A 15,996-nucleotide genomic window follows, 5' to 3' on the forward strand; every position below is an offset into this window, starting at 1 on the left:
AGGGAATACCCACTGATCAGTGCAGACATTAAGATAACGTTTTTCATTTATCCAACAGAAGTTAAAAGATAATCAGGATGACCATTTACAGAGAAAATTTTTCTCTGTAAAACATTCTGAATACTGCTGTTTTCTTCCTTCTTCCTTCCATAACTGCTGCTGACCAGCAAGCTTTACTTGAACAAATTTTAAAAAATAAGCTTTTTATATAAACAGCCTTTCCTATTACTCCATAAAAAGCTACAGCTTGCCATGGAAAAGACCGTCTTGATCTAACTTCCTTACAAGGATTTTCCATTATATCATTCTCTGATCAAAACAATAAAATAGACATATAGTCAAAAATTCTGCCTATCAAGAACCACAACCTGCTGCCATAACCATTCCCTTTGTTTGTACTTCTTTGTGTGTGTGTGCGTGCGTGTATGTGCATGCATGCACACGCGTGCGCATGTGGGTGTTACAAATAAGACTTTCCAAATTTCATGGCCCAATTTGGAAGCTTATGTCAAACTTGTTTTGCTTCATCTGTTTCAGTCAGGGTCTTATATCATTGTTGTTTCAAACATGTGGAAAGCTTAATGGAAGTCATTAACTTTTATTTTAGTTTGGCCATATTGTCATCATGGTGGGCAGATGCAGAGATGGTGCTATTCCCAAGATCCTCTTTTTGGAACACTGATGTTGTTTACATCTTCTTGATCAGAAGAGAACAATGGTTTTTACTTATTTTTAAAGCTCTGTTTTGCAAATTAAAAAAGCCCCTAACAACCTTTGAAAATGTAATTAAAGATATTCCTTTTATTCTTTTAACTGTCTAAAATCCTTAACAAGTTTCTTTTTCTTCTCTAAACTACCATTTGAAACTTTTGCACTCACAACTCTATGGGTTATTGTTCTGCTGAAGGAATGAAAAGAATTTCATTAGATGTGTTTTATATTTCTTGATTAAAAATGTCACCCGAGGCTCAGTGACTTTGTTTTACGTTAAATGACTGCTGTGTGCTTTGATCATCACTTTATTAATGCTTTAATGAATATTAAAAAAAATAAAGCACTGTATTAAAAGTTAAGCTCTCATATAAGGAAACTGAATCCCTTTTCCAAGAACTACAGTATTTCTTACTCAAACATTTCCTTCTAGATTAAGGTTTTCTCCAATTACCCTTTAGCCTGCTGCAGACTAAGTTACAGGAAAGCACAACAATTATATTGGAATAAGATGGAAGAGAGACCAAGAAAGAGAGCAGAGTAGTATGTTTCTATTCAAACAAATATATTCCAGACTTACCATGCACTTGTTTGGTTTTTCTCCAGAATGAACCCTCATATGAATCAGCAGTTTGTAACGAGCATTGAAGGGTTTATACCGGCGGACACAGCCTGCCCAAAAGCAAGTGAAGTCCTCTCCTTTCCGCTGGTCAATGTGAGTCTTTTCTATGTGTCTGACCAGTTCGTCTTGTTGGTCGTAAGCGGCACTGCAGTCAATCCACTGACAGACCTGTTTGCCATTGCTGAGGTCCTGGTCATCCCCATCGCTGGGCTGAAGGGACTTTGGAGACATAGAGGCATGTAAGTGAGGCAGTGTCCCTTGAGGCTGGCTTAGTTGCTGGTGCAGGTGGTAAGGGGGAGGCAGCCCCTGATGATGTCGAAAAAGATCAGCAGTGGAGGAATAATCGTCAGCTGGTTCTTGTTTTAAGAAACTCACCTTCTGGGTGTTTTGATGAGGAATGCTAGTACCATTCATCATAAGGCTGAGGCTTCCATTCTCCTCGACTTGCTGCATTTGTATCTGCTCACAGTCACCTCTGTCACATTCAGCGGAAATAGGTACAAGACATGCTGGAGGGGAGGGAATGCTGCAAGGGTTTCCAGGCTGAGAGCAAGACTGGGGCCGAGAGGATTTTTGAGCACTGTGATGACTGATCTCCACAGGATGAGAGGAAATGCCAGCTGAATTAGTTCGCAGTCCATTCACACAGGTGACCAGTGACGTCTGTGATGTGCGGATGATAGCTGTAATATCAATTCCTTCAGCTGAAGACGGCACAACAGAGATGCATCTCTTCTTCAGGTTGCTTGTTTGTAGCCTGGCCGAGTGCTGAGGGGTGCCAAGTGACAAAGGACCCAGGGAGGAGCTATGTTCATTATTAAACAAGTAGGATGAAAGTGAATTTGTAAAGCTATTATTCATTAGGTCTATTTCAGGATGCAGACTACCGGAGGCTCTCAGCTCCATCCCCTCCGTAATCCTCCTATGTGTGGAGGTCTCAGACAAAACTTTATAATCACTCAGGCATTCTTGTTTAATGTGCTGAGCCGGGTGACTTCCATTCAAGCATGGAGCAGCAGAATCTACTGAGTCTTGAAACCTGGGTGACCTGTAATACAGTTTTCATTAAGCATCACTAACTACCAGAGGATTTATGATTTTTGTACATGACACAACATTTGTTAAGCCCTGGAGAATAGAAGCACTTGCTCTCTGCTTAACGTTGCCTGTCTTAACACAGCAATTACACCAAAAGATTCTGCAATGCTTCCTCTACAATCTTTGTAAAGGCAGCATCGTTTTACACAGGATTAATTTTACACAGTGGGTTACGCACGGAACAGACAATCTCCCCTCCACTGCTACGGGTCGTTCATCAATCACAATCTAGGTTTTCAATGCATAATAGATCGGGCAAAACAATAGCTGAGAATGAAGTTTGAGAGCTTTGGGCATTTTTGAATTATTCAAATATTGGCATTTTCCTCAGAGCACACTGGGAAAATGCCTTGGCATTCTTGTTCACACAAATCAAGAAAGACTCGCTGAGCTTTGCTTACATGTCAGAGAGATGCTTTCCTTTGCTAAATTAAAAAAGGAGCAAGATCAGTGGGGGAAAAAGGAATACAAAGAAAGAACAGCTTGCTTTGAACCAGTGGTCCGGAGTTGATGAGAGATAGCTGAGTATTTACTTCAAGAAGTTCTACAAAAGATAACTAAGAAAAGTTCACAAACAGTAGATTTAAACTGACAGTCTATGTATTCCTGTTCATGTTAAAGTCTACATGGGTCTGCAAATCAAAAGAAGATTGTTCCACAGAAGTGATTTTTAATCCTTTTTTGACGCGTGCTGAATCCAACCACTGAGTAAACAGAACATAGACATTTCAGAATAACACTGCATTTAGGAAACGTTTCCTCCTAACATTTTCTTCCAAGCAGTTAGCAATTGGTTTATGCCATAAAATAAAACATTTTATCTCGGCTATAAATACTTAATGTGGATGACCCAACTGTGTGTTTTTTCTTGGGACCAGAGGGTGTTCCTTACATATCCCTAAAGCACAAGAGGGTTTAACCTATGGCTTCATAATGCAGCAATGTGCCAGATTGAGAAGAGGAAACAGTACATCTGTGTGCAGGAAAGCTGTACCTGAACTAATAAACCCTCCAGAGAGGTGCTCCATGGCTCTTATGCTGACATGTTCCACTTAAAAGAATTTTATGCTTTTCTGATCCTAGCACCACAAAAGCTGAAGAAAACCTGGCCATTTGGCAACTTGTGTGTGACACTGCAGCTAAGACAAATCTGACACATTTTAAAGCATGAAACACATATGCCGAAGGTGTTTTAGACATATACATACATTAAACTGCAAAGCTCCTGAATAAACAGCATTTATATTACAACTTAGATGATTTTATCACTATTATTTCCGTTAATCCACTACTAACATTAAGATGGGAAGCTGGGATGACTTCTAACACTTCCTTGGTAACAGCTCTTAAAGAACAACCAATTAGAAAAACCAAAACAACAGCAACAAAAAGCTTCAAAAATACTTGCCGTGAAACTAAGGCTGTCAAAAAATTACACCTGTCTGAGGCACACAACTGGCAACACTGCATTCACTAATGACAGGTTTCTAAGCTCCAACAGTTTGCAGCCAGTAGGGCTTGATATAAAAAAAACCCTTAAGGTCATGAGAGAAGTGAAATTCCCCACCATTCATTGCTATAGAACAATCAGATCTTGCATTTGCCACCAGAAATTTAAAAACAGTACGTTTAAAAATTTAGAGGTTTCCATAAACCATTAGTTATAATCTCTCCCTTTAGGTTTGCAGTTGGTCTCAGGGTAAACTTAAAGCACCTGGTTTTGCAGATGGCAAATTTAAAAAAAGAAAACTAAACCCAACAGTATTCATACATTATTTTTTAACATTTACAGAACCATATGTCTGTAAAATATGTGGCATAAGCATACGTAAAATCCTTTTATTGCACACGTTTGGGAAACCCTGTTCTGCTTGCTTGTAGCTTCATTGCTCAGTAGAAAGTGTGCTGTTTTAAACTGATTGTGAGAAGGGCTTTACAGCATACTGTGCCAGGCACAATATTTCCTATAACTTAGTTTTTTCTGTATAATAACTATTCTAAATAATTCAGTTTGTATCATAGTTCAGTGGTCCCAAAGCCTCAGGGTAAAGTAAACAAAACACATTTCTTACATCATATAAAGCTAACCCAAGCCTTACATTTCAGCCTGTGATAATTGGTGTCATATTATTAAGCTTTATGTAAAGCTCCCATCTTGCCAGAACTCCATGTGAGGAGTTCAAGCTGGAGTTAGTGCAGAGTACCTGCAGGATGGATACATTCATCCCTATCCTGAGAAATATTAGGTTTCCAAAACTCCCAGCAACAAGCACAAGATCTTACTCAGAGCCTGGACTGTATTGCTGTGATGCTGCAGTGCAGATTGAGAGATACACAAAAGAGGGGAGTTTTGAACCAAAAGACAAGCTGAAATACCTTATTTCAAAAGCAAATGAGATGAAGGCACTGAATTCATGCTTCCCACTGCCACAGCCGTGTCTTATCCATGCTCTGCCTACATAATGATAAGCACAAGCTGCCTCTGCAGATCAGAAGCAAGTTTCTTCTGGGAGCTACAGTTTTCGCTGTAGTACTGTGTATTTAAATACATTATATACCCTGTGTTAGTTAACTCTGTTGGGAGAATCTGGCATTCTTTCAATTTCCCAGTGTTTGAGTGTTGGGATACTTAATGTCAAGGTTGTATTAATGCAAACTTTCTGCATTCCTGGCAGAATTTTGTCATCACTGTTCTAGGGAAAGCCCTGCTTGTTCTTCCCAGTCCTGGGTGGTAGGGGAAAAGAGGCACAGAAATAAAACTGATATGGAAGAGAGATGAGGTGCTTGGCATCTAACTTGCTGGGTGGCTCCTCTTATACCCATTGACTATTTGCTCATGTAATGACATCTTGCTGTGACAACCAGGGATCAGATTCCGTGTCTGGTATACAGAGGCAGTGCTGGCCGTAAGGATTTCAGAATCTCTGGACAGTAGTGAAATAAAAATGAATATGAAATGAACAGCCAAGAGGAGAGCGAGAGGGACAAAGGATAGCAGGACAGTGTAAAGAGCACTGTGTGGGCACACAGATCAGCATGAACAGCTCTGGGGGGCTTCAAGATGAGCAACCCTGGAAAGGAGTGGGGTCAGCAGAAGTATATACCCACAAACCTCTCTTCACAGGGAGCATCCATGTACCAGGGATGGACAGTCTGATGTAACAGAACTGCTGCTTAAGCACGTGAAAGCTGAGTGTAAGGCCTTTGAAGAGTAACAGCAGCCTCTTGGAGGATACAAAGGCAGTATTTCCAAAGAGACTCCCTTACATGGTAATTGGAGCCAGAGCACGAGGCCAGTAGCACCATGCCAGAAGTACTGCAGTTCCCAACTGCCCTCAAAGGAAAAGATGACTGTATCTGAAATCTCCAGATTATTTACAAAACATGCATGCCTTCAATTGCCACTGTAAATGTGTATTTAAGTGATAACTGACAGCTTTGAGAAGCTGGAGGGGATTGTTCTGCTGCACAACCAGGGACCCTTTGCAATACTATCTGACTGCTCTGATGCCTTCCCCGGGTTTTATATGCCAAGCACTGAGCACAGCATGGGCGGGTTTGCTGTGTCTGATAATGGATTATTTGAGAAAAGGCCAACATCAGCTGTGTGCTGACTCCAGTTGTGGTAAAGAAGGTATTAGGACTTTTCCAGTCCCACACACATTGCATTCACAGATAGAATGTAGTAGCAATTATGTTGCACAACTTAAAAGCTATTAACTGGGTGGGGAAAAGGGGCCAGGAAGAAGATGGATGGTGATTCTTGGATTAAGGCAGTCATCCCTAGAACAGTTTCCAATAGAAAGTGATTCAGGGAGAAGCTGAACGGGATAAAAGTTTCAGTGCATTGAGGGGAAAAAAGGACAAATCCAATCATAACCCCAAATCCTGAGGGAGATTTTGGATTGTTAGGGGAGGTGATCTCTGGTTTGTTCGGGTTTTCCTTGGACATTACATATCCTAGAAATGCAGTTGTTCAAAGCTCAACCCAGAGAGGTTGTTTGAATTTGTATCTCCCTTTATTTCTGTGCTGGTCACCAGAGCTGGACAGAAGAACCAAATACAGTTTGCCCTGACTTCTGTGTGCTCAGATATCTGTCCATTCGAGTCCCGTTTCCCTCATCTTTTTTGATTCTTCTCATTTAATGAAGGCTGGAATCTAAGGAGGCACAGAGCACTTTCAGCTCCCATTGACTTCACTGAAACTTGATAGGCATTCACCCTCACCTCAGTTGCATTCTCCTGTTTTCAGATCTTCAGGGAAAGACCATGATTCCTGCTACCTGTTTGTCCAGAACCTTCAGCATCACAAACACCACAAACAGAAATGTCCTAAATACTATCCATCTTCTCTCACATGCCAAGGTTTCGGCTCTGTACCATATGTCTTGTGAGTAGCATGGTGATAAAATTAGACACCGTGTCTATGAGGTCTGCAGTGCAGAGCTGGGCATTGGCTTTACCTTGCAAATCCCATGCAGACAAAAGTAGGATTAGACAGGTGGACATACAAGAAGAGTGGGAGCAGTGGGACACACAAACAATCCATAAAGGAATGGAAGGGTCCTTCAAGATATTCTCCAAACATTTCCATACTGTTGCTTAGAAGCAGCAAAGCCTCAAGGCTTTAGACCATGATACAAAGCAAAGGGGAGAGAATCAGAGGCCTATCACCTGCTATTTTCTCATGTCATGCAGCAGACAATCCTTTATGTTGTTCTGGGAATCCTCTTCCGAATGGAGGCTGGAAGGGGTTCATATTTCTGAAGGTGGGTACTGTGATCCCCGGTATGCATGTATCTGTCATTTCCTCATTATAGATTTTACAAAAAGGTTCAAAAAGATCTAAGCAGTGTACTCTCTTCCTCCTTTTGTTTGCTCCTGCCCTAATTATCTTTGTTTCATAATTGTCCTCACTGACAGAATAAAAAAAGGTTGATAACTGCCAGTCCCACATTGAGCCATAAAGAAGCTAGGAGGGAGCAGACTTACATCCAGCTGCAACAGCATCTACAAATCTTTGTAGCAATAGCAGAATATTTTGTTATGTGGCATGGATATTATTTGTCCTTTTCAAACAAACAAAAAAAAGCCCTCTCCACTTGCTTGCCATATTGCTGTGCCTCCTTCTTCTGAAAACACAGATGTTCTTATCCCACCAGTAAATGGAAAAGGGGAAACAAGACATAAATATGTATAATAAAATCAGAAACAGCCAGATTTCCAAGACCAAGCTATAGGCCATATTTCCTCTTGCTGTGACTATGGAAATTTGGGCTTGATAGTTCCATACACAGAGTGCCAATTATTCCAAGTATCTAAGATAAAGGCTGAAACTTTATTGAGGTTTTTCTTTTCTACAACTCTTCAAAAAGGTCAAGATTATTCCATATTATATCCCCCTGCCAAAAAGCAGTGTAATTAAAATAGATGGACAGATTTTAATTTGTAGCAGGCTTCTATTCACAATGGATGTCTGTTTAGGGTACTTGTTTAAAATCTGGTAATGTTAAATTTGTAACAACAACAAAAAAATAATGGAGTTCTGTGTTTTCATATAATTAATTTATAGCAAATGTTTAAATAGAGATTCTGTTCATAGCATATCCAACTACAGTGTATATATCAAAACCAGAGACCAAATTTTCACATTACGGCCTTAAAAGCAAATACCAAGGATGTGGCTGTATGGGAACATTGAAAATACTTCATTAAAGGAAATGCTGTAGAAATAAAAGTGGCATTGGCTTCCTGTAGGTTTGATGGTGGCATGCCAAATTGCCATATGGGAGACATTGGTTTGGGAGTAAGTATCATCCCTGCCTTCCAGGCTGCAATTTGGAAACAACATGGCATTGGGGTGGAGGGTGGAGGAACAGAGGAGGCAAGTCTGACCCTACTTAAGCCCCTAGCAAAACTCTCATTAACTTTTGAGCATGCTGGAAGAGCCCCCACAGAGAAGATGTATTTAAATTTCAATTCAGAGAGCTGCAGCTGCACATACACTGACTCTTCCTTGCACTGCCTTGGACAGTTATCTGTGCACACACGCATGTCTCCACAGTGCGAACCTGTAAATGAGCAGTGTGGTTAAATCAGCATCCAAAGGGCTTTCAAAATGAAGTAAAAGTCAAAAATACTCTTCCAAATGTAGCACTCGTGGATGCTACTGGGAAATAGTTCCAACAAAGAAGCACTCCAGAAGAGAAAAGTATATCAACTGATAAAACTTGCAGTGATACCTTATATCTGAGTGTGTCAAATTCAGCTGACCAACATGAAGCAGTCTCTCACAGGACAGTGGGTGGTCTCGCATAAGTGAGTTTCCTGTGTGGATGAACAGACTTTGTCTGCAGACAGGTACCGAGCTACTTGTCATCTCCATGTCCATCATGTTCTTCTTCTCGGAGATCAAATTACAATGATTGTAGCCACCGTTCACTGTCAAAAGACAAAAACAAAACAAAACCATAAGCCTTTGACTAAGAACCCTCTACACTCACTACTACTTTATACACTCAGTTTGGGTCTCCTTGCAAAGTTCTTGTAAATGACATGGCAAAGGAAATGAAAGTTTTCATGAGGAAGCTAAAATTAATTGCAAAGGAATCTGGATCTGTGAACTATGGTTATTTATTTCTCATTTTAAGTTTTGTTGCTATTTTACACTTCATAATCTAACTCAAAAAAAAAAAAACCCTTAGTCTGATAGCTTCCTTTCTTTCTCTGTATTTTTACAGTAAAGTCTTGCCTGTGTCAGATTTTGGGCAGGGATGTTTCAGAGTCCCTTTATTTTCAGAGAGAGGATGTCTCTGAAAACAGTGACATAAGTCAAGTTTTTCTTTGCAGACAATTATCTCTGTGATTATGACTTCAGATGGACATGTTTCTACTTTACTGCCAGGTCAACACTGTGAAAAAATTTAACTAATTTTGTTTCAATGTATACATTTGACTGTATTTTCCAAGTAAGCTATTATTATAAAAGCTAATAATAATATATTCTACTCTGGTGAATACTACATTTTACTAGCCTCGGAAAAACAGACAAGAGTTATAGCGATATTCTTCAGAAATACATATATCTACACAAATTATAATCTAGCTAAAAAGACAGGACAGAGGGGGAATTGAGAATTTAGATTGCATTGGTCAAATGGTAGCAATTCCATTTATTTTAAAGCATATTAATTGGGTTCTTTACCTCTAATGAATTAGTCAAATACTCCTAGATAAGCATGTATAAAATTATTTGTAAGAAATTTAGCCTTCAGAGCCTAGCTAAAGAAGTCATAATAGCCATTTACCATAATTTTCACTATTGTGTATGAATCATGCTTTTAAAATACTAGATCTCCCTCTAATCTTTTCTCTTCATAGAGACAAAATGTAATGTGTGTCAGATACTAATGGCAAGCATATTTCTGTAGTTTTCATATAGAGCCCAGAAAGCAAGTCCTAGACTGCATTGTAGTTAGTCGATTCTCTATGGAGGCATTGAATATTGCACACTGATGAAGAAAACAAATTCTGCATTCATAGTGACATAAAAGACAAATCCTGCACTCAGTTTCATGCAAATCACTGATTCTCACAAGCATCAAGGCCCCTTACTAAGTTATTACAGGCATGATTCAGCACAGCTTTGCTGTCTGAATTTTACCCAGACAACACTCAGGTCATTCAGCCATTGCAAAACGGGTGTCTAAGATGGGCTCATGCAACTTCAGGACATGCTTTCCTCTTCTCCTTCACTATAGAAGGTACCTAAACAAGTAATTTAAACTGAGTACCTGACTTTTAGACAGCTGCAGCTGAGTGAAAGGAATCCCTACAAACATCCTCATCACAAATAACCTACTTTTCACTGCTCTCAAGTCTGGTCCTTCTTCTACTGAAACCCACACTGAACCTGTCACTGACAGTACAACTTCTATCATTTCAACACTACAATTTGTGGTATTATCCAGAGCAGGTAAATATTGATATAGAATTATAAAATGGTTTAGAATTGGTCTTTCTCCATCTTTCTTATAAGGCCCCTTTACATATTGAAAGGCTGCAATAAGGTCTCCCCAGCACCTTCTCTTCCCCATGCTAAACAACTCTCAGCCTGTCCTCACAGGGGAGACGCTCCAGCCCTCTGACTGTTTTTCTCCTCTGGGTCCGCTGTAACAGGTCCAAGTCCTTCTTGTACTGGGGGCCCCAGAGCTGGATGTGGTATTCCAGGTGGGGTCTCACAAGAGTACAGAGGGGGAGAATCACTTCCCTTGACCTGCTGGCCACACTTCTTTTTATGCAGTCCAGGATACCATTGCCTTTTTGGGCTGCAAGTGCACATTGCCAGCCTATATCCAATTGTTCATCCACCGATATCCCCAAGTCATTGTCTGCAGGGCTGCTCTCAATCAATTCATCATGTTGTAATGAGTTTTACACCTATATTATATAGGTATTACACCTATATTATATAGGTATAATATTAGATAATTAAGCAGATATCACAGTATCTAGTTAATGATGTTTTCATTATACGAGGGTAAGTAAAACTGTACTTATTAAGTTTTGCAATCACTGCAGTTTTGTTACGTTGTTTATGAAGTTCCAACCTGAGGTTGTGTTTATTTTAGTAAGTTGCAGCTTCAGCACAGCTCCTCAGAACAAAGGTACCCTTAGCATACATGAACCCCCGTTTCCTCTTATAGACAGCTGCTAATCCTATAGCAAACAACCGGCAAGTGGGAGAGCCTGAGCTGCTGTGGTCCTCTATAATTACAGTCAACGAATGCTTTGAAAGTGATGAGAATCACGTTCAGGGTTTTGGTGAGTATAAATGAGAAGAAACAGGTGACTGGGGCAAGCAGAAAAACTCTCTGGTAACTGGAGAATTTGTGAAAGGGATTGCAGCACAAAAGTCCATTCTCCTCCACTGGCTGGGCTCCACAGCCTCCCCATCATCCTCCGCGGTACCATTGTAACAGGGAAGCCCATGGCAGACGAAAACGTAGTCCAGGCAAGTATCCAGACCCATAGAAAAGAGGGGGTACATGTGACACCAAATTACAAGTCTCATGAGGCATTACTGTGACATTTCCAGAATAGAATTCCATTTCCAGTGAGAAGTTTTCAGTGTTTGGCTGATATATTACCTTTCTTGACCATTTATTTATTTTATTTTTATTTTTTTCTAAAAAGTCAGAATCTTTAAAATTGGAAAAACAATACCAAGTTTTTCTTATCAAGCTTGATTACAATACCAAGGCATGTGATAAGTCTTAGGAAGTGTAGACCAACATTATTTTATATGAACAAAAAGCCATGAGATTTTAAAGAGAAACCAATCTGTATTTGAACTATACAAAATGGGCCATTAGTCTTCCTCATGGTAATTCATACAGATGTTCTTGTTATTACAGCTCTATACTCACTGACACTGTGATTGTTCTGAATGGCTGTGAAGATACTAAGAAGCTGTACAGGAATGTAGCAACTTTTGGCCTGCACAGGGCAGTCAGTTGTATTTGGTGGTTTTGGACCTAAGCAGTTAAAAATATCACTTTGGATGGCTTTCAATTTATAATGGGTGTTTGCGACCATTAGCTTTGCCCTGCTTGTAATCATGACATAAATTATCATTATATCCTCTGGAGTCCACAGCTCCATAGCTGCCTATTCTGGCTTTATTGCATCACAATTTAACTTACTTCAGGGGTAAAATCTACGTTTGCAAGACTGTATAATCAGATTTGTGGTCATTAATTTGCATACGTGAATCACATTTAAAGGGTATCTAAATACACTGTTGAACACTAGTGAAATAAGTTCCATATACTTTTAAAGGCCACACCACCAAGAGAAGTTGGTACATCAGTCATACATACCTACAATAACCAATTCACAGTTCTTCACTTTTTCTATCAGCAATGTTACCCGGAATATATTCAAGATGTATCTTCCCTTCAAAACACTGTGGATGCTTTTATAATGTTCTGGGTTTATACTGGACCCATAATAAAAACACTTTCTTTCATTCCCCAAATGATACAAGTCTGAAATTCATTAAGGTTTTCTAAATATGCATTTTATCAATTTTATCATATTATCAAAACACAGAAACTTGAAGCTTCCACTCAAAGTTCAGCAATACCAACTGTAACACATATTGATACCTATTTGTGCGAAGATGGAGATTTCCTAGAATAACATGAACATTATCCCTGTGCTGTCAAAAATTATTATCTTCTCTTGTAGCTGTCAAATCAGAAAATACATTTTCTCCCTGCAAAGGAACAGAACACACTAAATCTGTGAAATTATGTATGTTTCAGCCAATGCACCGTACATTTGCCTTCAAAAAGTACCTTACAGATTTATTAACACGAGCTAAAAATTTCTTGCACAACAGTGCCTTGAGTGAAGTTGCACTTACATCAAAGCCCTCTAAAATGTGCCCACCACATGGGAGTTGGAACAATGACAGACAAGGAACACCACCAGCACTCACTTTCCCTCACCCGCCCTGCAGCAACTAAAACAAGAACTGAGAGAGTGTCTCTGAACACAGACAACTAGAGTCTACGTTCAACTGTTGAAGCACATGTGAAAGCAAATTCACTGCCTCTGAAAAAAAGGAAAAAAATTCTGGTTTACGCTGGTGTAACTGAAAACAGAATCTGGCCCTCTGACAACTGGCTGTTTTATACAATGTTAATATCACTGGCTGGCATACACAAGATTTAAGCATTTTCCATGTCTGGAACTAGATCTCCTTTTTCACTGGTATCGAGGGGCCTTTAACCTACATTCTGTAACTTACCAATAACAGATGAAAAAAGCACATACTCCCTACCTTACACCAGAGGGTTCACCCTGCTTTCAGTAGAACCATAGGTATTTCATAAATCCATATAAAAAACTAATCCTAATTTACAGAGAGTAAATCTAATAAAAGCAGAATGGTTTCCAGAAGGATCTCATGGAAGTGGAATCCATCAAGGTAACTTTTGTCTTTTTCTTTTTCTGTCCTGCAGTTTTGATTTATATCTTTACATTTAAATGCTCATGAAGGGAACGGAAGAGGTTGATACAGTAGTGTGCAAAGGCTGCAATCAGGCAATTCCTTCCATATGAGTAATCAAGTTAGTTCAGTTTTGGATACCTTGATTCTTTCATTCTGGGGTAACTGACTTTGGGGGAGTTTTTTCTTGATTTATGCCAGATTAAGTCATGTGAGAATTGGTCCCATTGATTGTGATGGGGCTACACACCTCGCGCTGGTCAGCATCTTCAGTCTCAGCCCTACATTTCTTGCTAGGGGTAAATTCTCCTAGAGGAAAACAGAGCACCTCCTCACACAAAAGGAAACCTGTCTGTGTAACAATGAGATCAACACTGAAAACAACCCTACTAAAGGGCAACAGCTCTCTTTATTCCCTGGGGAACATCTTGTTTACCATTCAGGAAGGCTTCACTCTTACTGATAAAATTAGCTATTACGGCTGTAGATAGATATAAGCAAAAACTTACCAAAAGAGTAATTATTCAACAATAAACACATGTTGCAGGGCTTTGGAGTTTACCTAATTAAAGCCAATGAACAAATAACTGAAATGATGTATAATTGAAATGACTCACATTCAAAATAGAGATAGATTTGAAATATTTGCCTAACATACTTAGATATCCCCAGAGCATTGTGGGTTTTGTGGCAAAGACCAAACTAGGTCATTTGCTTTTTCTTCTTACTGCTTCATTCTCTTTAATTACTTATTTAAAAAAAAAAAAATGCCATTCTTGGTTTTGTTTGGATGCGATGTCCAAAATTTACCACGACAACACTGAGAAATGGAACGCTGTTACTGGCAGCTAGAGGAGTCACGTGAGATGAGTGAAAGACCAAACAGTACCAGATTTTCTCAAACAAGTGAAAATCATCCATGCTGGAAGAGGCCATAAAATCCCTCCACTGAGAGAAAATTATTAACTCAAAAGATGCCAACACAGCAAAACCACGTATCATAGGGATGGTACTGTACCCATGCTAAGCAACCTATTCCACATAACTACCACTGAATAATCTCCATTACTGTATGGCTGGAGTGACTGCCACAAGTCCTATACAGTCAGTAATTTAAGAGCATCAGGAGAGATGCACTGCATTATGCTGCCTGCTTGGAGGCTCTAATGAATGAACCAAATGCTTCAAAACAATTCATGAACATACAGCATTTTTGACATTTTCAACAACAACAAAATCAACACTTTCCCAAAGTATTTTATGTCTGTTATGCCATTCTCTATTGTGAATGGCAGGGCTTGTCTTAATCCTACAACACTAAGCCTGAGGGACAGAAAAGTAGCATAAAAACCAGAAAATAGATGCTATAGTTGTTCTTACACCTCCTACAATGTAAGTCCAACTGTGTGATCATGGAGACAGTTTCCCGTGTCTTGTGAAAATATATGGTTTCTCCTTTAGTTTCAGTGAACCACTCTTAGAAGGGACATGAGTTTGGGTCGAAATTCTTCTATTATGTATGCATCTTAAGAGAAGGAAAAACACTTTAGAAGTAGGCTGGTGTGATTAGCCAAGTATGACATTACAGCCTTATGCAGACCTTACCCAAATGTAATTGTTATTTTCACTTAGACCTTCAAGCTCATAACAAGATATCCTAAAAACAGATCTTGGTCCAGAGACCCAAAAGAGGGAATGTTGAGATCTTTTACTGACATCTTTGCAGTCATTTGTGCTATCTGATACACAACAAACTTCTAGGCATTTGAGCTTCTCACCACTTGAAAGAGGAGAGTTCTGCACTTTAAGAGATTTTCTATCTAAAGAATTTCTAATTTAGTACAAGACTTCCAATAACATTTGACTATGAAAGATTACCTTTTCAAAAGCACACAAACATGACGTGGTCCAGGATTGGCTGACTATGACTCTTTAAGTAGGTAAATGTATACTCTCGCAAATCTTTGAAAACTCTATCTTTTTATTACAAGCTGTTTTACCCTGTGTATTTTTGGAAGTTCTGTGTTTTGATTTCATCTCTGTGTGGCGTCAATAGTGCGCACCACTAAGTTTCTTTCCTGGGGTAAAAGGAGGCAAGAAACCCCTTAGAGAAGAATAGCACCAGAGCAGTACATTAAGGTACGGAATTCCCTCCTTGTTTTATGAATTATCTGAGTCTTCTGTGATGCCCAGGTAGCACATGCAGGATGTGAACATGGTGCTGAGGAAACAACTACATAGATAGTGACCATCAAACAAAATCAACATTACACAGAAAAGTTACTAAAAATGTTCAAATATAATTGTGCAGTTCTTTAAATCTATTGGGCAGCTCACAGGGTCAGGCATGTTGACTTTCAATATGACCATCTGTCACACTCAGCTCCTTTGGTTCATTTCGACTGGCAAAGGAAGCAACAATTCTTTCTCCAAAGCATCAAGACAAGAGATCTCTGGGTCTCCTTTGTTGCTGTTCATCCTTATCCGAGGACTGAAGTGGTTAACAATAACAGCACTAAATTTTCACTGCTGCATTCAAGAGTTCAAA

General features: G+C 39.4%; 1 protein-coding gene across 5 annotated transcripts in view; it reads right to left on the reverse strand.

The window, feature by feature from the left end:
- GLIS1 (GLIS family zinc finger 1) overlaps positions 1 to 15,996 on the reverse strand; it is a 206,643-nt gene that overhangs the window by 103,117 nt on the left and 87,530 nt on the right. For 4 of the 5 annotated variants that reach the window (XM_042786344.1, XM_042786345.1, XM_042786343.1 and 1 more), the window contains 2 exons: positions 8,674 to 8,872; positions 1,292 to 2,381 (listed from right to left, as the gene is read on the reverse strand). In XM_042786344.1, coding sequence (XP_042642278.1) covers positions 1,292 to 2,381; positions 8,674 to 8,872 — 1,289 coding nt within the window. The remainder of the gene's footprint in view (positions 1 to 1,291; positions 2,382 to 8,673; positions 8,873 to 15,996) is intronic. The other variant, XM_042786346.1, reaches the window with a different exon arrangement.

This window comes from Tyto alba, unplaced genomic scaffold (genome assembly GCF_018691265.1).
Source record: "Tyto alba isolate M040663 unplaced genomic scaffold, T.alba_DEE_v4.0 Super-Scaffold_1000006, whole genome shotgun sequence".
Classification (NCBI taxonomy): Eukaryota; Metazoa; Chordata; class Aves; order Strigiformes; family Tytonidae; genus Tyto; species Tyto alba.